Genomic DNA, 24,239 nt, shown 5'->3' with positions numbered 1-24,239 from the left:
GTAAGGACAGGGGTCTTGTATGCAGATTGCAGCTCAGCAGAGTCCTGAGTGTTTCTTTCAAGTGTAGTAGTTCTTTTTTGAGGTAAGTTTCCTGGATGTTTACAGTTCAGTTCTTATTTGTTAGAAAGAGTGCTATGGTTTTACAATTTTTTAATGGAAATACATGAAATTACTTGAAAGTTAAAAGAATTCTGTTCAGTGATGAGAGGTCTTACACATGTGTTTATTTTTCCTCTTTTGAATAAGCAGATGACCTATAGTTAACTGCAGTTGAGTGCTCTTCAGTGAGTAGATCCATCCATTCTCTAGAATAAAACATCCATAATAAAATCCATCCATTCTCTAGCATGAGACAGAGCTCTGGAGCCTGTGCTACCTTGTTCTGTAACACTTAAGCTAGCTGGGGAATACTTGGCCATGGTGCTTTGTCTCCAGAGCAAAATGACAACTTTGCTTTACAGAGGTGGTTTGCAGTTCTGTTTCATCAAGCCTTTTTTGTTAACTTCTTTTTATCCCAGATTATCAAGGGTTAAGTAATTCCAGAAATCCGTCAATGGATTACTGACTTTGAAAGTGCTTGGGGTTTTAAAATTACATTTGTCTTGTGTACCAAGAAGAGGGTATGTTACAGGGTAATATCTATGTGCTGCTTATTTCAAGCAGAAATTTATTTGAAGTGTGCAAATATTCTTGATCAGAGGCTCTTAAAATACAGTTGATTTGGGGATCATGTGGTGATTCTCCAGAGTAATGTTCCATGCTTCTGGTTAAATGCAGTTTTCTAGTTTTGCTTGTTTGTGCTGCTGGGTCAGTCAGGTTCCAGAGCCATATCTGTCTTTCATTAGATGTCCAGTAAAGCTCATTTGTTTGGTTCGGCTTGGAAAACCTCAAACCTTAACCTTTGAGAATTTCTGTACAATCCCTATCCAAAAGTGCATCAATGTAGGATGGATATTGAGACTGATGAGTCTGCAAATTCCTCAGTTAAACAATGGCACTGCTTTCAGAGGAGAACATGGATATTCTAGAGGCTCTCCAGATCTGTGAGCCAGATTACAGATCAAGTTAATTTTTAAAAATGTATTTTGCTCATCTGATTTAGAATGCAAAGTCTTGAATTATTTGATAAACCCAGCTGCTGTACCTTCTTCTCCTATTCCACTGTCATTAACAATGACAAGTATCTTTGACCAGAAACCTAAGATTACAGGTGTAAGTCAGTGGTTGGCCACTGTGTCTGTTTTGTGTATGTTCAGAGCCTTTAGAACAACATAAGAAAGATCATCCACTGTCAACCCCTCTGCCTTAGGCAAGGACACCTTCCACTAAACCAGGCTGCGCAGAGCTTCATCCAACAATTAGTCATTGCTGTTAGTCATTAATTGCTGTTATAATGTTCTTACCAAAAAAGATCCTTCACAGCAGATAGTGTCTGGTCTTGTTAAAGGCTCAGTCACAAGTTTTATGTGCTTGTGTCATGTATAATTGTATTAAATATTAGTAATATGAAAAGTTAGTCATAAACATATTGATGCTGAAAACTTCCAAGTGAAGAACACTTGCAATGACAAGTGTATACTGAAGGTATGTGAGGCAAGTGATTCCCACACATCAGAAAAAGAGTGATTCTTACTTAAGACTTGTGTTTCACTGCCAGGTGTGATAATTGTGCTGCTCAAATGAGTTTGAGTGCTGGGTGCAAGGCAGAACTCAAGCCCAAAGCTAAAAGCAGGAAAAATCCTGTCTTCCCTTAATAGCAGCAGCTATTTTGGTTTGGTCACATCAGCTACCATGCAGTTTTCTGTTGCACCTTGTGCCAGCTGTTCACCACACAAGGATGCAGTAGAATTTGGGGGTTAGTGTTCTGCCAGATTAGAAAAGAGGTGATTTTGGCTGGGTGAGTGAGTTGGGTGTGGTTTAGTACATGTTTAGATGAGCTGTAGTGCACACACAAGATCAACATGGGGGAGAGGGTTGCATCCCATTAAAATGAGAAACTGTTTGTTAACCATAGATGACATGCAGTCTTTTGTTTCAAAAGCAACATCTCTCCAAGGAAGAGAGGAGCAGGGCTTTTAATGTTCTCATTAATTGCTAGACAGGATTTAAAACAGGAAAAGCTCTTTTCATTTCAATTACTTAACGGAAAAAAAAATCTTGTAATATAAAAGTGTCCAGTCTTCTGCTGGGCTTTTTCCCCTCTTCATTGTACATGTACATGTACAATGTAAAGATCTCTTCTTTTGTCATACAGTCCATGTTAGCATAACTGCTAGGGGAAATTTCATCACATCTAAATCCTACTGTGCCCATTTCAGTTTTCTTTTACTACTTTAGTGGACTTTGTGAGTCAAAATCACTAAAAAAAACCCAATATTGATTGAACAGGTAGATAGTTAGGACGGTTAAGAAGGAAACCACATACACACAACCCCTCTCTATATACTTTATTTCCAAGGCTTCTGTCAGGAAAGATGGTGACCAAACTTCTCTTGTTTTTAATGGAATTGAGTGAAAGTGGTGTGCACTTTATTTCAGCCTGTTTGGCTTAGACCAGCACTGTGTTTTAACCAGACTTTGTGGTGCACAAGAAGACCAGACTTCAGTGTACATCAGCATGAGGCAAGGAGCACACACATTGAGTGTTTAGTGTAACATGAATTCACATTTTGTGAGCTCTTGCCTTGCAGGAGCATCTGCCTTCAGAATCTGCTGGTGAATAGGGGTTGTGTGCAATGCAACTGCCCTGGCTTTGCTAAAAGAACATGTGAGGTGTGTTAAACATGACACAGTAGTTGATTGCCCTGAAATCATTTTAGTATGGATAGCATTTGGATATATAAACATCCACAAAGTTGAAGTATGTCCTTTTTTTTGAAAAATAAAAAATTGCTGCACATAAGAGACATGATGGAAGATGTGTGCAGTCTGTACAATCTTCTAGCAGTGGATTGAGACCAGTGGCACTTCCCCGAAAAAATAAATTACCCGAAATTTGCAGCACATTCATATTCAATTTCATCACAGCAGATGCTCATTAGTATGTTGTTATTAATTGGTATTCACTTTAGGTTTTGTTTAAAATGAAGATAATAATTAGGTTTTAATTACTGCATCTTTCTAAGGGGGAGGGGAGGAAATGCCTCTCAAAGCACTGAAGTATTTCCTGTACGTTTTGCTCCATTACATCTAAGCCTTGAAAGAGTTCCTAAGACACATTTTTCTGCCAAGAGACTTCTTTTCTGTTTTCTTTTATTTCTTTCCTGTTTTTAAAATATTAAGGATTTGTTTGATGGACATACTGAATCATACCGCAGTAGTAAGAGCCACTATTCTTTTTAATCAAAATTATCAAAAAGGCTTTTCACAAAAGTAACTCTCTCAAGCAGCTGATTAATGAAGTGGTGCCACTGTTTTGTATTATAATTAATTGAAGTAATACAAATAACTTCTGTAGCCTGTGGAAATTATCTCTTTTGCAAAGCAGTCTATTAGAGTTAGCAAACTAAATGGTGGATTTTTTTTTTTGTGGATTTTATTTAATTTCTTACTGCCTTTATCATCCTTAAAAGCATAGGTTGACACAACAGTAAACAAAGAATGCACCATAGGGAGGACTTGAAGAAATGGGAGAGAGTCAGGTGCAGAAGAAGGCAGAAGGGCAGAAAAAGTGAGGATGCAGAAAAGACTTAAAGGGTTTTGAGTGTGGTGGGACTATAGAGAAGTGTAAGAATTTGGGAGATGCCAGAGAATAAATGAAAGACTGCAGAGTAATATGAGTAAAGAGTTTTGAAGAAGCATTGACCATCATGTATTTGGTTAATGCAGGAATTCACAGTGAGGTTTCATGCAGGTAATGACAGGACAAGGGGGAACAATTTTAGCAGAGGGTATATTTAGATTAGGTATTCTGAGGAAATTCTTTACTGTGAGGGTTGTAGGCAGTGGAACAGGCTGTCCAGGGAAGCTGTGGATCCCCCATCCCTTGGAAGTGTTGCAGGCCAGGTTGGATGGGGCTTTGAGCAACCTTGTGGAAGCAGTCTAGTGGAAGCTGTCCCTGCCCATGGCAGGGGAAGTGAAATTAGATGATATTTAAGATTCTTGCCGGCCCAAACTGTTCCATGATTCTAAAATTATTCTAAATAAGGATGTTTAGTTGCCTGACCTGTTTAAATGAATGCTTTCAAGATATGGAGGTTTTGTGTGCTGGTTAAAAGGTGTTTTGTGGAATAGCACTGCATCCAGATGAGTAAAACATCAGCACTAGAATCACTAGTTCAGTCTTCTGCTGCCTTGCTGTTGTGAGTTTCCATCAGCTTTTCCTTCTGTCTTTCCCTTTTTCTTTTCCTGATTTCTTTTCTTACCTCATTTCTGTAGGTTGCTGTCCTGGCCTTCAGTAGTGAGTGGGTTTTAAAGGCTGATGTGGTTCCCTCTCGGGTGCCCTCTTAACAGAAGGAAGGACCGTGAGGTTCCTTGGAATGTAATTTTAACTAATCAGCATTGAAGGAGAAGCTTTCTAATTTCAACACCTTAATGCCATCAAACTTCCTAAATAACAGAAAAGCTGGTGAGAGATTGGAGATTGTGCATCTTAATTTCTCCTCAAAACTGCCCTGTGTTTAGGGTAGGAAGATGGCAGCCAATGGTTAAGTCTTTCCAGGGCCCTTTAATTTCTGGAAGTTGAGCTTTTGCAGTTCTAAAAAAGAGGAGGAAAGGTGGACACTGGCTGTTTTTTTACTCTCTCTTTCCATTTGTGAGACAGGAGAAGAGATGGTGCTACCCTTCAGCCCAGTGCCTTGTTCAAACACAAGCAGCTGCAGGGTCAGGGCAGATGCTGAACCAGATGTTGTGTTTGAGCAGGGTGGACTTGGCCGCGTGTGGAGGCACCACTGTCCTTCAGGAGCTCCTGGGAATTCTCCTTTCCTTATGTGTGCCCTGGTGGACGTCGTCTGGTGTGTGTGGTAGCTGAACAAGATAATTTTCTTTTCATGACCGAGTGCTTTATGCTTAGTCATGGGAAAATTTGCTTCATAATTCACCAGGTCTTCTAAGATGCCATCGTTTTCCTGCTGCGTAATCTTGTGTAATCTTAAATTCTTCCTGGGAAGGCAGTTGGAGATTTGCAGTTGGCCTCATGATGCTACAGGAAACAGTTCTACAACCATTTCAAACCTAGATTTAAATTAATATTTTGTTGGCTAAACACAATGGTTTATTTTTAATGCATCTGTTATTTTTATATTAGAAGCCTAATTTTTCTGTCAAAGAAGTGAATAACTGTGAATGAAAAATATATACCTTTTGTTCCTTCATCTGTTGATTGTGGTTTTAAATGCAATTTAAAAAAAATAGTTTGGTTGCATGAAAAGAACAAAATGTTCTTTCCTTGAGTGGAAGCTCTGAAAGAAGCAGACTTACCTGCAGAAGTTAGTTCTTAAGGAAATAAAGAAATCAAACATCATGGAGTAAATAAAGACTTCGAAATAAAGTTTTATTTTCATGTGCTCACCATTCAGTCTTTCCTAGGAAGAAAGAATGCATAAATGGTGATACAAATTTAGCTCCAGTTCTTCCTGTAATGCTGGGGTCGCCATTAAAATTAAATATTATTTGGGTTCAGAGTTTTAGGCATTGGGATTTTTTTCCCTTTTTTAAACCTACAGGTTGTCAGAAATTAAGAAAATGTAAGAAATTGTGATATAAATAGTTCTTAAAGTCCTTTCAAATTTAAGGTGCCTTGTCCTTGTATTCATAAATATGCTATGATATTAATACTTAATTGCATTAAAATCTTGAAACGTTTTGTTTTTTACCAGTTACTAAGTGTAGGATACAGGAAGCTAAAGGGAAGGAGATACTAGGACATTATCAATAAAAAGAAATATGGTGTGTGTGTATATATATCTGCCTATGTGTGCATGTATACATTTTTACATACTGATTTTTGTACTTTCTTTATCCATTTAAGCAGTGACTTTCAATTAGCCTGCCTACTAATATCAGGTCACGAAACTCTATAGCTGATGCTTTATTCTTTCGTGTGAGTTGTCATTCGTTTGCTTCAGTTGGCTGGCAAAGGTTGTTGTATATCCATTACCAGCAACACAGCACTTTGCATTTCTGAATTGACAAGCAGCTATATTGACCTAGCGCTTATTATGGGTCAACAGCTGCGTTAACCGACGGAAGGACTGAGGGGCAATTAAAATGAATTGGCAAAAATATATCTTCCTAATTTACTCCAATTTGTTATTTATGCTAACATTGTATGGCTTCTATGGTGACACTAAACAGAATGGACCCAATAATGGCAATTAACATAAAAATATAATGGCTAATCAAATTGACAGCAACTGTTTCTCATCATCTCGACACACAATACATTATCAAAACAAACTATTATGAAGGAGGTAATTTCAGTGTTCTATTCAACCTGCTTCATGTGTGCAGTCAGGGAGATGTGTACCAGCAATTACAGCTGAATCTAAAAAACTAAACAAATAACTTAATCGCTGTCGTCCTCCTTTTTTCTTCTTCAGGAAGCAGTAATCAGGATTTACTAAAAATAACTGGTGTATAATAGTATAATGATGATGCATATCGTAGAATAGCTAATAAGGAATAAAATATGCTTCTGTGTGTCTTTTTTTAAAATAGGTTCACATGAAGTGGAAAAAAACTATACTGTTAAAATATATAAAAAATAACTAGGCAGTAGTAATAGTTGTCAGATGTCTCAACATGACTTGCTTAATAGTTATAGATACTTATTGCATGTCAATAGAAGTGTAAAATTAGCTGAATGTAGAAGCAAAACTTGGCTTGAATGGGCAGAAGACTGAAAAGCTAAGTTAAAGTACAATTCCCTTAAGCAGAAATAGTTTACCAGTTGCTCTTCCACTGCATTTTCAGGATCATTCTTAGTGATATGCTCCGTGGCAGTTTTCTGTTGGTTTAACCACATCCTATGTTTTATAGCTCATCAAGAAAATCTTTGAGAGTTTGTGTATGTCTATCTCTGCACAAAATACATTAAAATTGACACTGCTTCCAAATTTGATGCTGTTAAAATGATCTTATTCTTTGTAATGAACAACCCCTCGAACCATTGTTGGCCAATATCTAAAATTCAGTATCTTAAACATCAGGGAGGGGAATGTCATTATATGGAACAAAAGTGCAGGAGATGAACTTGAAAGGTTTTAATTGTAGCGTGGCCTAGATAGATCTCATGTCTATTCAAGCAATTTCTGGAGCACAGAACAGTGGCAGTGATAGGAGAGCATCCAGGTGTGCCCTTTGGAACTAGAGGAATAGCAGAGAGGCTTGACATAACTGGCCTTCAGACCATTTAATTGAGTAGCATATTCTACAGGTACACATCTGCAGAATTTTGAACTACATGTGTGATTACTAACATGCAGTAGCCTTCACAGATGTGTACAGCAAGGTGATGATGCAGCTGTAAAGGTGTATATGCACTTGTTCTTATTTGGGTGAGACATTCCCAAATTACAGAACCACAGCTGGAGTGGGAGGAGGGGAATACAGACAAACACCTGTATTCATTAAAAAAATAGACTTCCTTTTTTTTTCTTAGTTCATTGTATTGTACAATATATACTGAAGAACCAAAATTATTCCTTTGTCTCGTCATTCTTATAATTTCCATTTTCTTGCTAAGGCATCATTGTGTTATGTGTATCTATAAGAATGGATAAATGTATTTTAGGTTTCTGTAAGAACTTACAAGAACTTATAGTTAATTCATGTAAGTGTTTGGTGTAAATTGTGAGAAAAGTGTAGAGGTATAGTAAGGACACTTTGTAGCATAATTCTAATAATAATTCCAAAAGCTGACATGAATAGAACATATAAATTGTTGGAAGAAACCCAAATAGAAAATATCATTTTTTAATAGTGGACTTAGAAATGAGTGCAAGAGACATACTTTTGGGTTGGGTTTTTAATTGCTGTCTTCTTACATTGCAGTATTCTGACAAGGCCCTGTACACTCAGCTCTGCTTCTACCGATACATTTTTGATGTGGACTATGCGATGGATAAAGTGGTTACTGAGGAAGAGAAAGGTATGTGTAAATTTTTAATTAATTAACTATGGTTCAGTAGCAATTTGCATGCTAGACCTACTGTACTCTTCAAATCTGAACTATGAGGATGTAATGTAAAACAGAAAACAGAAGAAGGTATGAATTTAAGAATCTCTGTAAAGAGGGGAATGTGTTCAGTTAGAGTTCACCACTTTAAGAATATGTTATATGCCCCCTTTCTGCTTTTGAAGTTACTGTGTTTTGGAAAATGTGCTTTTCTTGCATGTTACACCCGTAGACATATCCCTTTGCTTGAAGGACATGTTACTTTCAGTAAATAGATTCATTTAAATATGTGTATAATGAAAATTTACATTCAACTGTTAGTATTGAAGAGACACTTTTTATCAGGGAGAAAAAATGAGGGCACAAGAAAAGCAGTAATGCTAATTGTCTGCAAACCTCTCTAAAATAAAACAGATTAACTTGATCTTAGGAAGACTTTTTTATCTTCTCCCAATTACCATAACATTTCTGAACTAAAACATTTCTAAGCTGTAACGGATCAGTGGGTTTTGTGCAGCTCTAAATGGTTTTCAAGCTGACAGAAGAACATTTCTGAGAGTGGGCTAATGCTTGGAATTCTGAAAAAAGGCATGTTTGGGTCCCATCACTGAAGCATGATGTCCACAGAGAGCGCTGGGCTGTGTCCGCTGTGGATCTGGAGGTGCCTGTGAGGAAAAGGTGCTGCTGTTGGGACTGTCTGTGTTCTGATGGCTGCTCTGCGGTCAAAATCATCCCCACCCCTGCCCTGCATCTGCACTTAAGTTACTAGCTGATGAAAAGACATTAAATAAAACTCAGTCTTTCTAAATGTTATTTTGATAAGCCGCATATGGAAATGAAAATAGTGTAACCTCTTAGCTAAAAACTGCTCAAATAAGCAAACAGGCTGCTTTTGGCCTCTTGTACTTAGGTTTCTTCTTGCAGAGGTTCTCATTTCCTCTCCTGATCGCTCTAAGTCAGTGAACTCACTCTGGTGCTTGCATTTCACAGAGGCTTTGTGCGTCCAAGGAGGTCACAGTGTGTAGCCATGTCAGTCTGATACATCTCTGGAGATGTACTGGAGGAATGTTGTGTAGTAGATGTTGCTGATGGCTGAAACCAAACTGTGTGTAGATCTCTCACCCAGTATAAGGGCATAAGAGTAGAAATCATCAGTAGAGATCATTTAATGGGTGGTCACATCCAATTCCCTGCTACAGCATTCCACTACATTTTTCAGGACTGCAAGTTTCTGGAACTTCATTTGGAAACCTGTGAGTGGTTCTCACCACTCAAAGGTGCTTCTCCTTTTGCTGCACTTCCAAAGTGTGTTTCAGCCTATTGATCTGTGATGACTAAAAATTCACTATAATTTTCATGTTCTAACTTGCTTGTGGCTATTTTATGGCCATTCAGTAAATGTTTATTTGTTTTACTTTCCTGATGTTCTCTACTATGCTTTTGGAAACAGTGATGACATCTTTGTTTTGTTTTGCAGCTAAGGCAAAGACACTCTTAGCTTTCTTTAAGAAAAATTGGTCTCTGCTGTATGATTCTTCCTCTTAGCACCTTTGTGTGCAGTTTTTTCTAGGTTGAATTAATCTTTGGAGTATGAAAATCTAGAAATTATGTGGTATTTCAGAGGGTATCTCTCCAGTGTCTTGTACACTGGGTCTGTATATTTGCTGGAATTAGATCTTGTGGTGCTTTCTTGAGCCACCTACATCATGTTCATAGCTGCTCGTATCATCAGCTTGTACTGAAGTAATGATAAAAATCCTGAGGTTTGAGAGGGTTTCTTTTCCTCCTGTCATTTCAGAATCATGGGTTTATTCATATCTCAGGCTCATGCCTCTTGTTTTACTTAATTTTCCTGGTTTTATTAATTTTTGACTGCTTAATCTCATTTGTAATATTAGACTGCAAGGTTAATAAATTCTCTCTGAAAAATAGCTTCTGAATCCATGTAATTTACCACCTTCTGCTTTAATGGGAAAATGTTTCTTGGACCCTCCCTGCTAAGTTCAATAAAATCAGTTTTCAGAGTAATTCTTAAGGAATTGTAAGAATTCTAGTAGGTCTTTTTTCTCTTGGACAGTTAACCTTTCAGCGTGGTGTATTTTTCACTTTTTTTGTAGCTGTTTGAAAATTATTCTATTGTCTTCTTCAGTGAGCCAGTGATTTCAGTCTTGGTGTTGCAGCAGGAGTCAAGGCCAGATAAATTAAATCTCTTAATTTTCCTTTGACAATTGGTTCTCTTCAAAGCAATTGGCTTTGTGGGTGTGGTAAACCTATGTATAATTCTGTCCCATTTTTCAGATCTCTTTTGGGAGGAAGATGTCTTTCTACAGTATATGCAGAATTTGACAATAATTATCCATGGCTATTTTTGCCACCTTTTTATTTTATAGATACCAGTGTCCTCTGTTTTCTTGTAACATATTTTACAGATGTGATGCACTTTATGTAGGATTAAATAATTTCCATGTACAATTTTTGTTGTAGGTCTGAAATGGAAATCTAGTGAACTCCCCTTTATAACATGAAGCTAGAGTTTATTTTCCCTTGTAACAAAAAAGATTTTGTTTCCATGCCATCATTCACAAACCATTTTGTCCTTGATCTATGAGCAGTGTCTTTGTCAAAAATGGTGGCAAAATTTAAGTGTAGGTTTTGTAAGTCTTTGGTATTTTCAGTCTCCTCTTTTTATGTGACTAAACCACTGCTTGACTGTTGCTTTGATTTTGGTTTGGGGGGAATTTTTGCTTTGATTTGGGTCATTGTTTCTTGAAGTCTAAATTGCATGGACTTTGTTGTTTCTGCCTCTTATTGCCCTTTTTCCTGAATTTTTAAACACCAGATCTTCTTTTTTTGTAGATTCTGTTTATCCCTATTAGCAGCTGTAGTTGTTATTTGTCTTGGAATGTTCTTCTTTAAAAAGAAGTAAGTTTTGATGGCTAGAGATTGAAGATATAAATCTGTTTTCCACTGTAGTTTGAAGGAATTCATGTCTTATCTCATTCAGAACCTTGAGATTTTGCTGCTACTTCACTTGCATTTTCTGTTCTTGCCTCTTCAAAATACAGAATCTTAATTACAGAGCAGGTTTTGTTTTTTCAGCTATTTATACTGAAGACCCACACTATTTGTTGAAATGAAATCTAAAATAATAATTGTGAAATCAGTGGGAGTTCAAAAAGATATCCAAGCTGCTTCCTTTCCCTGCTAGAGGATCAATACCACAGCCTACTTTTTACAGATGGGCTAAATTTAAAAATCCCCTGGCAATGCAAGTTCTACAACTTGGCAAGTTGTACACAATAGTTCTTGTGGTGTTTGGTGTTTTCACTGTAGAGAGCTGGTCTTGGTATCTGAGGTGAATTTTGCTTTCTGAAGCTTATTCTCTGCATGATGGGTGATACACTGTTCTCTTAGAGAGTTTTACATATTTAAAACATGCAATGCTCTATTCTAAGTCTCTTTCAACTACTAACCTGTTTTGTAGAGGAACAGCAGGAGTGTTTTCCACTTCTCTTTGTGTTTAGTTGTTGGTTTTTGTTTTTTGGGGTTTTTTTCCTAGACCTCCAGTAGGTCAGGCCTACCACAGAGGAATATAGCAAAAGGATTAATTAATATGTTTTGCAGACTTTACTTCTGCTTATTTATACCGGTGTGGTGATTGCAACATCATTCACTCATGTTTTATTTGGGATTTACTGTAATCATTAGATAGTTATTGTTCCATCTTGTTCCTGTAAGAATCAAGAATAAGCTGACTGGTCTATATGTTGTTTTCTTGTTTCAGTGACTGGTAATGTTAGCTGTCAATTATACCACTCAGGAATATTTGGATGATATAGTTATGGGTCTTTTCTCCTATTATTAATACTAGCATTTCTCCTCCAAACCAACATTTTCATTCATCTGGAAGTTTATGATGATACAATTTAATAGATTAGCATTGTAATACAGTAAAAGGTTCTTTGTTGTCATACTACAAAAAGTAAAATTCTGAAAAATTCTGGTCTTTCTAAATTAGGAACTGCTGCACAGTTAGTATTAGGTTAAAAACCAGTTTAATTTTTAATATTGCTGTTCCCAAACCCCTGATTTAAGATACCAGTAATACTAGAAGGGCTGTTTGTTCTCAATTATTTTTTTAATCTGAAAAGGGAAAAAAATGCTCCATTGTGAGTAGCAACATACTCAGCATGTTTTCAGCACTTTCTGACAGGTTTTTGAAGCTGGGCTGTGGGTTTAATCAGACATTGCTACTTGGGTGAGCAAGCAGAGCAGTGAAAAACAGCAGGCGTAGCAAAGTAGTAGCATCCTCTGTTCATGTAGATGGAAAAGGATAGGCCAACTATCAGTGATTTTGAACATCTGAAGTTCAAATACAGGTGTATGCTCACTCTGTGTGCCTTAACTTCAGAATGGAAACCAATGTATTCTTATGGCTATGTCATCAGGAGATCAAAATAGAGTGTAGTAATCTTTATCTCATTATTCCATTCAAACATTGGTATTGTTAAATATTCAAAGGTATTACTGTTTTCATTTTGCTTCTACTACAGTAAAATGAAAGCCTCTGAAAGTGAAGAGAAATGGAGCCCCCATAAAGTCACTACAAAAGACTAAAGTCACTGAAGGCTACTGTGCCTTGCACAGATGTCTCCAGTTCAGTGTCCCCTGACATCATCTGATGTCAAACAGAAGATAAGGATGCTGCAATCTACTTATTCACAATGCATTAGTATCCCTGAGGCTGTTTCTGGTGCTGTGATCTTTTTGTAGAAATAGGATCCTGGTCGTAGGATTTTTGTCTGTTCCATACAGTAGAAAGGGGCTGGAAGCTACTGGCCTTCAACCGTCCCATTTCTCTGAGAGGGAAGGTCACAAATGTTGTTTACAAGATATTTGAGTGTTTCAGAGACAGAAAGTGCAAAGCTGCTGTGGTGGATTCTTTCCCAGAATATATTTAACAACCCATGGAGGTTTGAATCTGAAAAGTCTCAGCGTATCCTCAAAATGGATAAGCAGAAGAAAATGAGGGTGGGAGGAAGATAACTTTGAGAAAAGCAGTTAAATATTCCTGTGTAGCAGGGAGACCTACATCTTTGAAGTATATGCCACTTTGTGGAAATAGAATGTAATTGTTTTGATCATATACTTACAGGCTATGGTTTTGTAAAACCAAATGCATATTCAAAGGATGTTTTCATGCTTTTATTACAGCTTCTTGTCTGCACCTCACTCCACCCTTCCATGCAAACATCAAAAATCCCTATTTTACTTTATGGATGAATAAACTGAAAAATTATGTTGGGAAAAAAAGAAACTCTTCTGGGCTGTTAGACCTAAATGTAAAAAAAAAATCAGTTCTGAATATTTGTGTGAATCCTGTCAGTTCAGTGGTGAGTGGTTTTGCTCAATGTGTTCATAACTTGGCATGTCAAGTAGCAGACTGAAGTGATTTTTTTTAAATGGAAGACTTTTTGTATATCAGAACAATTTGCCACATTTTTATCAATATACAGACAGAAGACTACAGCAAAGTACTTGTTGCAGTAGTTAAGAAAGGGGATACAGTTTTCTACGTGTGAGTTCCAGTGGTCTATAAGGAGAGATTGTCTCAATTATCTAGGTGTGTCTGTGTGTGTGTGCATTTATTTGTGAGATGGCAGCACTGAAACCTGGCCTGTCTCTTTTCAGAAGGAGCAGTTCAATAAAAAAAACCCTTTCTGATGGCATCACACCTCCAGGCACCATCACTAAGACTTCAGTTCACTGTAGTGATCTCCACATCCAAGCAAATAAAAGCTCCTCTGCACATTTGCTGTCAAGTACTTTGTCTTCCAATCATGTTGTTTTGAAGAGACTGTAAAATAATAATTTTCAAGAATTTAATCTGAGTCTTTCTTCAAAAGCACTTGTTCATTTTTCCTTAATGTGTTGTTTCGAAGAGAAAGACTTGTGAACTTTTTTCTATTAGAGTCACTATTTCTTGAGATTTCTTGAGTGTTTTTAGATCTAACTTTTTGGAAAGCAAAACCTAGTGAAAACTATGTGCAATAGGGTTTTTGAGCCTTTTGATGTAATATATGGGAGTTAGATTATTTTTAAATCTTAGGTTATCCTCCCCTAATGATTGTGCCTTTTTTATTGGTATTAGACATTTTTAAGATCTTAAGTGTAATGTTTTCTCCCTTCTGTTTCTGTTCATATTGTCTTTTTGTTAAACCTACAAAATCTAAATAAACCCCATTAACACTGTACATTTCTATAACCATTTCTCTGAGCATAAAGTATAATGGGTTGGTACACCTCTCTTGGAGTTGTTTTCTCTACTTGCAAAGGAAATAAATAGAAATAATGAGTTAAAACAATTATATCTACAATGTGGAAAACCTTTGGCATGAGAGGAGTGCATTTACTGTGGCTCAGACACTAAAAAAAGGGCTTTGATTAATGAAGATTTTTTTCCCTTGCACATTGTATTAATGTTGCAGATGGGATGAAGTAGTGGTTTAGCTAATTTCTGACTCCTCATAAATTGGAATGGTTATTTGACCATGGGGTATTTTGTATGTGGAAAAAAGTGAACAGAAATATCTTCTCATTTGCACTTCAGGATTTTTTTCCTACTCAACTATGAATAGGTGTAGGTCAGTTTGTCATCTCTAACCCATCAATGGTGTCATCTCTCTGGTGTCATCTGCCTCTTCCTTTATCACTTCTCTTGTGAGTTTTGCTAAACAGAAAATATTTCTAAAACAGTTTTTTCTTCACTGTTTCTTTTCTGTCTGAAACACTGACATTTTTATTATAGAGACCTTGTCTTTCTGGTTTCATCTCCTTAGTAAAGTTTGGGGTTTGTTTGTTTGTTTGTTTGTTTGTTTGTTTTGTTTGTTTGTTTGTTTTTAATGAGGGTCAGTTCTGCTGTTGTTCACTGCAAGCCAGAAATGACAGCATTTTAGTGACTTCAGCTTCTCACGGCAGTTTGCTCTTTTCTGTAGAGAAAAGTGCAAGACTAGCATGTTTTTCCTTTTAGAAGACCCAAAAGTTTTATGGATCTGATGGTGCTAAAAAAAAGTTACAAATTCCTGTGTTTTAGATACCAGAATTCTGACATCAGTGCTACTACTAAAAAAAATTATTTTAGTAGAAATTGGAAATATAAATGTAAACAATTTAACTCCGTAAAGTGCATTCAGTATGTCTGCCTAGACATCAGAAAGATAATGTAAAGCTAAGGCTTAAAGAGATTTTTAAAAAGATACAATTATCTGTATGATTTTTAAGTCTCATAAGAAATGTATTTTAGAACTTGCCAGTGATGGCTTATAATCACTTTGATATTTTGAGGAAAATGGTAGCTTTAAACAGATGATACAGAATTTATTTTTAAAAATGTATTGTGCTTATACAGTTGATGGCTTTTATTTCCATAATGTTTTTTACTACATAATTATACATCTTAATTACGTAATTACCGTCATAATTATTATGTAATTACATGTAGTTCCACTAATTACAAAATCAGGAAGTGTAATTATCTACTAAAAACTTTCTGAAATCTTATTTGTTCACTAGAGATTATTTAAAAGACCAGTGACCTACTGAAGATGGTGTGCGGTGTTGTACTTCACACCAGCGCTGTCTTTCCCCCTTCCACATGGGCAGTACGGTTTGGCAGGGTTCTGGAAGGGCTTCCATGTCTTTAATTATGACTTGCCTTGATAGGAGGTTGGGGAACTCTAACTGTGCTGCCTGCAAATTTAGAGCTTCTTAATTTTTGCTGTTGATTCCTCCTGCTTTTAAATGTAAAGACTCTGTAGCTGAGCGCCCAGGAGGTTGCAGGGTTTGAGTGAGGATCTTTGGGACATTGTTTGTATTCTGGTTGAGGGTGTCTGGTTCAGGTGTTTGGGGTCAGGTGTAAAGATACTTGAGAAAGTTTGTTTATGGCTGTGTACATGTGGAGTGAAAGCTTGAGTCCACAAAAGATAAGGGGAATGCAGTTGATTTCTCATGTCCAAAGATTTCTTTTATTGCACAGAAGTGGTTTTGAAAAATTTGTTTTTCTGTATTGATATACACTTTGCCTGTATGTTGTTTTATTACTTACTATTGCATGGTCTTGATTATAAATTTGTCTTATCATGCAGTTTGAAACCAAAAATAGTTTACTGCATGTTATGGAAGAGTAAAATTAATATTCAGGACAATCAATTGTTCTTTTGTCTTGGTGTTGTATTAAAAGAAGATAGTTACTATATTTTCTATATGTTAAATAAATCATGTGTTACCTTTGGTAGTTTGAACGAAAAGAGCACTGTAAAATGTTAGATTTGGTGGTCTGGTTTTGTTCTGTAACACTGTGATGTATCAAAATGGCATCAGAGATATAGAGCTTTTTCTCACATGCATTATGACAGCAAGCATTCATTTATTATTTCACAGTATTAAAATCACCAAGAAGAAGTACACTTTGCGTAACAAAGCAGAATTAATATGAAAGGGATAATTTTTAAAAAGTGAACACTAGTTGTGATACTAATAAAAAGGAAGAAAATTGTTAGCTATGTCAGAAGGGAAGTGGTGAAAAAGAAACATGAAGAAAGGGGGGCACTGAAATACTGAAATTTCTTTGGAACACCTCAAGACTTAATACTGTGTTACACATGTATCAGAGTGTAATTTTTCTGTGCTTGTTACATAAGGCAACTGTTTTATTGAATACTTGCCAAAAGCTGTTCTTAGCTCCCAAACTTGGCCTGGGTTGGCAGTTGATGTGAATATGTCATCTTCTTGATGTTAAATGTAATTACCTCAGCTCATATCTCCTAAGTATATGAGTCCTAAAGAGAAATTGTCTCTAGACCCATTTAAATTATATGGACCATTAAAAGAAACACGTGGAGTCATTATTTGTGAAAACAGGAGCCTTATTTAATATCCAAGATTTATATTATTGCTGCAAATAAAATTATGTTAATTATTATACTCACTGAAGTATAATAACTGCACGGGAGACATTTCTTTTGAAATATCTTTCTGTATCCTCAACAAACAAAGGATTTCTATCAAATACATTATGAAAATATAGTTATGTTCTCTTCTCTAGGAAATGGATGGAGATAATATCTTTTTTTTTTTTAGGGACTAGTAAGCCATGTAGAGAATAGCATAATGGAAAATTTTTGTTTTATTCCATAGGGGACACAAAAATGGTGCATGATATATATATAAAAATGCAGCACAAAGCACAAGACAAAGAAGTGTCTAAATGCAGCTTAAATTTGGTTTATTTAAATAAAAAATACTGCCTTCCATAAAGGAGTGTTACATCTCTACATCAGAAAATTGTGGTGGTGTCAACCGATCCCAGCTGATGTATTTCTGGAGGAGAAGGGGCAATTGGGCACTTGAAGCCATGGGTGTACACGCCTTGAAAATAAGGAATGCACAATACAGTGTTGGAGTAAATATTCCAAAAAAGAAATACCTCTCTGTCTTGTGGACAGAGCCTCCGCTTGCAGTTTTCAGGTCCCTCTCTAGGCAGAGCCACACTCCTTCTGTGACCTTTGTAGTTATTTTGACATTGATCTCATTCTAACAATCCATCTACCAAATTTCATGTTTCAGTCTAATGTGATTGTCTTTTGAGAACAGATTAGTCATCTGTGACAAGCCAAAATGTTGTTCAGCCTTTAAAAAAGCATTACAGAAGGATGTTCTCCTGTCCTGGCTTGTCCCTCTTCTGGGAGGGGACCAAGATGGGTGCAGGGGGCAGCGGGTCAGGTTAGGGAGCTCTTTGTTTTTATCTGGCAGAAATAGGTTGGGAAGAAGTTGATTTGATCTTGCAAGGATTACAACTGTTAAATGCATATCAAAATGTTTTCCTATCTTATATTATTTAACTCAGAATATAATAATGTAATTGTTTTGACATGAAAACGTTACGTACTGTAGTATTTCCATTTATCTTTAAATAGACATTTTTCACTTTGTAAGAGATGCATGCAGTAAGACAAAACAAAAAATGAATAAAAAGAAATGAGTGACAGCCTAAGCTAGTTTATTTATATTGTAAAACAAATAATATTTGACTTTAATAGAATTTTACAGGCTTGTAATTAAAGTATTTAGCTAGTTATGGTATTGTTTTATATTTCTAATGTGACAATATATGTTCCATAAACTAAAAGTAGCACATTTGTCAGATTAATATTTTAATTTGAGATTCTGTTACCTAGCCATGGCAGAGGGCATAAAAGCATTAAAGAGACTTTTTTTTTTTAATAGAGCTGAGCCTGTAGTTTAAAATGTACTTGATGAAAAAGAGTGGCAAGTGACCAAAACCAATGTAGTTAACATACTTATAAAGAGCATTATCTGCCATGTTTTTGAAGAGTAATGGTAAACTATAGTAACCAGGAACGTGATGTGGAATATTCCATACTTTGAATTTTGTACAAGAATTAATGGGTTTGAAATTGGTTATCATGAATGCAATGGCATGATAACTTGAGACTAATTCAGTTATTTTGACTATTACTTAATTTAAGAGATCAAAAGTGTAGCTTCTTGTTTGGAAACAAGTGCCATGTGTTTTTTGAGCACTCTTGGGGATGGTGGCTCCACCATGTCTTGGGCATCCCATTCCAGTATTTAACCACTCTTTTAGTGAAGAAATTTTTCCTGACATTCAACCTGAACCTCCCCTGGTGCAACCCGAGGCCATTTCCCCTTGTTCTGTCGCTGCTTACCTGGGAGAGGAGCCAACCCTCGCCTGGCTACACCCTCCTGTCAGGGATTTGTAGAGAGCAGTGGAATCTCCCTGACCCTGCTTTTCTCCAGGTTTAACCCCCCCAGCTCCCTCAGCTGCTCCTGGTCAGGACTCATGAACCAGATCCTTCACCAGCTTTGTTGCTCTTTTCATGACACAGTCTAACAAAAAAAGAGAAGGACACAGAGGTACTAACTTGAAGGTTTAGTTTCTGAAAGTTGGAATGCAAGTTTAAAGCCACTATTTCTATTCTTTCCATTTCTGTTCTCCAAAGTTTTATCAACAGTTTCCCAGTTTAAGCCGTATTTTAGTTACCACAATGATGGAAGCAGCCATAAAGGTGACCTGGACACAAATTAAAAATCTTCAGTTTTTCCAAAAAACCAGGAACTCTGATAAAATTCAGAAATTACAATGAAGTGTCCATGCCTTTTTGAACTTTTGAATACAGTCTGAGGACTTTGCCTCCTTTTGGTTTTATTGTTTTATTTTTGTTGTTCTGGCAAATTTTGAACAGGAGAAGTATTCAGTCAGGAACTCCTGTTTAGACAAAACATGCATTTTATTTCAGTATTTAGTCTATTAATATATGAGCATGTCAGTATTTTCTACCAAATACCAAAAAGAATAATTTTTGTTCTGTAAAGGCATTTAACACTAGCAGTTTTTGATACATACATGTGTTCTCTGTCCTGCAAGTGACTACTAATGCTACACGGACCCATAGGGACAACAAATGTGCTTTGTTTCAACCTGAGCATCCAGGACCCGCTTTTCCCTGTGGTGTCTGGCTTTTGGGGCAGCTCTGATGTGTGTGGCTGATGCTCTCAATGCTTCTCCATTTCCAGGCATCTCCTCTGCCCTGGCAAAAACCACTCTCCCACTTGGTTAGGTCCTGGGTTTGCTCAGCTCTGCCAGCACAGAATCACAGAATGGTTTGGGTTGGAAGGGACCTTGAAGATCACCCAGCTCCAGCCTCACTGCCATGGGCTGGGAACCTGCCACTAGACCAGGCTGGCCACCCAGCCTGGCCTTGGACACTTCCAGGGATGGGACATCCACAACTTCTCTGGGCAACCTGTGCCGGTGCCTCATCACCCTCACAGTAAAGAATTTCTTCCTGATACCTAATCTAAACCTGCCCTCTGAGTTTGAACCTATTTCCCCTTGTCCTGTCACTACATGCTCTTGTAAACAGTCTCTCTTCAGCTTTCCTGTAAGTTCCCTTTAGTGCATTCTGGTTTTCTTTCTTCAGTTCTATTAATGGCTATTTAGAGGGGAAATACAATCATTTTGATAGATTCTTGAGAAGTGATAGGCATGCTGGGCTTTCAGGAGCCCTCATCTTCACACTTTTTTTACTTAAGTAAAGACTGGTCAGAGATCCTTTGGAAATAGCTTTCAGTTTCTGCTGCCATCAGCATCCATTGTCACCTGCTGCATGTTTTAGACCCCTGTCCTTCCAGGCATTGAGGTGCTGGTGCTTTACTGAAAGCCCTTGGCTGCTCTTGGGTCAGCATCCTTTACCAAAAAATAGATGTGAAAGGTAGGTGACAGTACACTCAGACAGAAGTTTCATGAGGATAAAAGTTTCATGAGTTTGCAGAAGTTTCATGAGGATAAAAGAAGGATAAGATGCAACCACAGATTACCACAGTGTAAGGTGGTAATCCACCCTAATACTTATCCCTAATACTCCATGGTAAAGCCTTAGATTGCACACTCAGATGTCAGGATGCCTTGTAGTTACTTGTCTGTGTGCCTCTACCCTTGACTGTAGAAATAATATTAGTGGTTCAGTATTATGCTTCAAAAATTATGTTTCCCTTTGAGGAGATTTGAGTTGTTGAGGATTTTTTGTAACATAGTGATTGTAAAGTAAACTTCTCTTTCATGGGGAAGGAAAGGGCTGTGGGTTTTTCATTTGATCTTTGATTCTTAAGAGATGAGTAAAGAAATTCCAGTTGTCCCAAATCCCTGGCACTGTGTTGTACTGTAATTAAAGGCCCAACAAAATATTACTACTAAGGTAACATTTTATTAGGCTGCCACAGGGACTCATGTGGAATTTTTTGTTAAAGAGGTTGTATTTTGTAAAGGAAATGAGAAATGCTTGTTTTGAATTACGTGAGGAAAGAGCATTAGTGCAAAATAAGAAAAAGACATAAAAGAGCAGAACAGATGTGTGAAGTGAATTTGACAAAGAACAATCCCAAAATTCTAGGTATGGAAAATGCAGTTGAGAGCTCTGAGGAACAGAAATGTTGAAGGATTTTAGAGATGCAACAGTAAATGAAAATAATTTGCAGTACAGCTAGACAGTCAAATGGGTCATTGCAAAATGTAGCCTTTATTTTTATGAGTTGTTTGAATCCAGTGTGGTTAAAATTAGGTCCTGCATTTCCAGTAGGATCTCCCTAAACTGGATTTCATTACGCTCCTTATCCTGTGAGAAGTTTTCTCAATTAGGGAATTGTTAAATAAGATCTGTGTATGTATTACTGAAAACTGGTGCACAGTCATGGGCACAGCCTTAAATTGGCATTAGTCATCTCTAAAAGAATTCTAGACTTGGGTTGGCTTGAAAATATAATTTTGTATCATCTTGTTCTGGATGTGTACAGTGAGGGCTCTGGAAAAGTATGTCAAAGAAGGGGTTTTTATTGTCCTCTAAACATAAAATATGATTTGGGAGGAAATCTTTCTTTGCAGAAATCAGCACTTTTATAGATGGAGTACATCCTTCTTGGGAAGTTTCTTCCACACTTGCAAGCTGATGTTTTTGAAATGTCTGGAGTAGGCCAGTATTTCTGTTGAATAGCACATTTTTGAAGGCCATTATTATGATAAACCGTGTTCTTAGCATAATTCAAGTTGGTATATATACTTTGATTTTAAAAATTGAGTTCTTTTCAAACTGGGAGCTACAAACAGCACTCAAGAAAAAAAGTACTGTTGAACTTACACATAAATTTTTGCATTTAAAATTTTCCAGCAACATGGGTACTTTGTGTCCTCAAGTGTGCCTAGCCAAAAGAGCCCCAAGGAATGCCTGAAGATCAAACATTCCATTATAAAGCAAAGCTCTATAGAGCAATATATCCCAATTAGAAAGATAATATTAACTACCCCAGTGACAGGCCTTTTATGTAGTAAGAAGCCACCCTTTCAGCTAATAGACATTGCCTTTAATAAAAGATACTGGACCCAGCACTCCAGATGTTTCTCTCTAGGGCTGAGCAAAGGAGAAGGGTCCCCTCCCTGCACCTGCTGGGGATGCTCTGGCTGTTGCAGCCCTGGGTGCTGTTGCCTTCCCCCTGCGAGTGCCTGGTTTGTGTTCAGCTTGTTGTGTACCCACTCCTTACCTTGTTATGTAGGTGGTTGAGCCTGTAAATTCTGTGTGAGATGGGGCTTTGCTGTTCTCTTTCTGTCTCAGTAAAGCAAATCAGGCATTCCACACCCAATATCACCAGTGGAGAATATTCTCTGCAAAGGAGTGCACTTCCTCACTGCTGGCTTTAAGGTCTCAAAGTTCAAGCATTTGTGTGTGACTTTATCAGGCTGTGGTCCTTTATATTTTGGGGAGAATTAGGCAGTTCTAGGACGTGGCTCAGCTGATCTCATCTGTACTAGGCTGGTGGATCACACGTGAGAAATGCCTCCTTGTTTTGCTGGTTATAAAGGAGTCCAGGGTGGTGACTGCTTCAGATCTACACAGCAGTATTGCTGGAAAAATTGTACCAAGAACAAGTTACCATGTTAGATGCCAAATGAGAAAAATTGATGTGCACAGCACTCCAGTCACTTCAAGGTTTTTCACCAAGGAATAAAAAAGTAGTACAAAAGTGGTTTTCTTTAGCCTTCTCCAGTTAACAACCTCTGTTGGCTAAAGCAAAGTGAGAAAAGTGTGTTCTGAAATAAACCATTTCTACATCCCAGAATAACCTGTTTTTGAATTGGGCATAGCTAATTGTATTGACTCTGGGGAAGGCATCTCATCTTGAGGAGGCAAAACTCTGTAACTTCCATCACTCCTGCAGAAAAGCCTGTCTTGAGGTCTGCAAACCAGCCAGTTAAAAATCACTTTCAGAATGGAGTTCTGGCTTCTGTCACAGGAGCAGGCTGTTGTTTTGTGGTTATTTGTAGAGAAGCAGAGGTTGTAGTTCTACACTGTTTCTATTTTTTGAAAGGACAAATCTAGAGACGAAACTTCTTGTATTGGGTCATTTGAAAATTAATTTGCAGTCTTCAAGGTGAACAGTTGTTATCTATTAATAGCTATTTTTTACCCACAAAAGATTCTAGCAGTTAAAAGCCAGCTCCATCAACCTCTGCTTTTTCATATTCAGTAAATACAGGGATTTTGATAACTCCAGACGAAGTTATCATGGGGAGGAGTTTAATATTCTACAGATCATAGCACATAATCTTTCTTCCTTCTGCTTGAATGTCAAGCATGAAAAAGGAAAATATACATTTACAAAGTTGACTTTAGAAGAGCCTTTAAAATATATTTTCTTATGGCAGAGCAGCCTCAGATAATCCATTATTTTACTTGTAGACCCTCTTTAGGAAGGGCAGAAGACAAAAGGCACTCACAGATTTGTAAGTGTATCAAGTTAGTACACTGAGATCAAAGGCTATCTCTGCCTGAGGGACTCTGCACATTCTCTTCCAGATCAACTGCAACATCAGGGACAGAAAAATCTACAAAGCATTTTGTTTGCTGTGTGTGCAGTCTCCTGTCATCTGCTAATGCAGTCTTTGTCAGAAAGTACTTAATGTTGTGGTACCCAAGTAACCTGCTTCCTTGTTTCACATCCATTGTTCTGCTGAGTGCTTATCTCCTGTGCTCCTGTTCAGCACTGCTGACTTCACAAAAAGGAGATGATCAGCAGACATGCTTCCCTAGGTGGGGGAATTGGGGAGGTGGAAGAAAACAAATGTATTGGCATCCTGGTAGTGGAGCTGGTTGCACCAGTGGGACAGAGGATATTGTTGTGCCCTTGATGTATTCGTGGCACTGAGCCTGTGATCTCACCGTTTCAGAATGGCTCATCTCTTGTGCTCTTGAAGGGCAGGATAGAGGATACAGACTCTAGCAGATCATGTGGGTAGGGGTCTTTGAAAGGAAACAATTTTGATCAATGTATCAGAGTAGCTGCAGATGTGTATTTTATCCACTTTAATGTCTTGTGAAGAATTGGGGGGACTGGGGACAAGTGCGCAGTGAGAAACGGGAAAAATCATTTTAAAAAATTAAAATGTTTGGTGTTCATTTTCTTTTTACATTGGCCAGTGTGTTAAAACAGAGTAATGCATTTCTTGAGGTTACTGCACACTAGGTTAGAATAG

At 37.3% G+C, this 24,239-nt stretch overlaps 1 protein-coding gene across 1 annotated transcript in view; it reads left to right on the top strand.

Annotated features, from left to right (window-relative positions):
* The window catches only part of POLA1 (DNA polymerase alpha 1, catalytic subunit), a 183,980-nt gene that overhangs the window by 134,582 nt on the left and 25,159 nt on the right, over positions 1-24,239 (top strand). The window contains exon 36 of the mRNA XM_030961744.1: positions 7,993-8,089. Within this exon, the coding sequence (XP_030817604.1) occupies positions 7,993-8,089 (97 nt within the window). The remainder of the gene's footprint in view (positions 1-7,992; positions 8,090-24,239) is intronic.

The sequence above is a fragment of the Camarhynchus parvulus genome, chromosome 1 (assembly GCF_901933205.1).
Source record: "Camarhynchus parvulus chromosome 1, STF_HiC, whole genome shotgun sequence".
In the NCBI taxonomy this organism is placed as follows: domain Eukaryota; kingdom Metazoa; phylum Chordata; class Aves; order Passeriformes; family Thraupidae; genus Camarhynchus; species Camarhynchus parvulus.
This window is presented reverse-complemented; position numbering and strand designations above follow the sequence as displayed.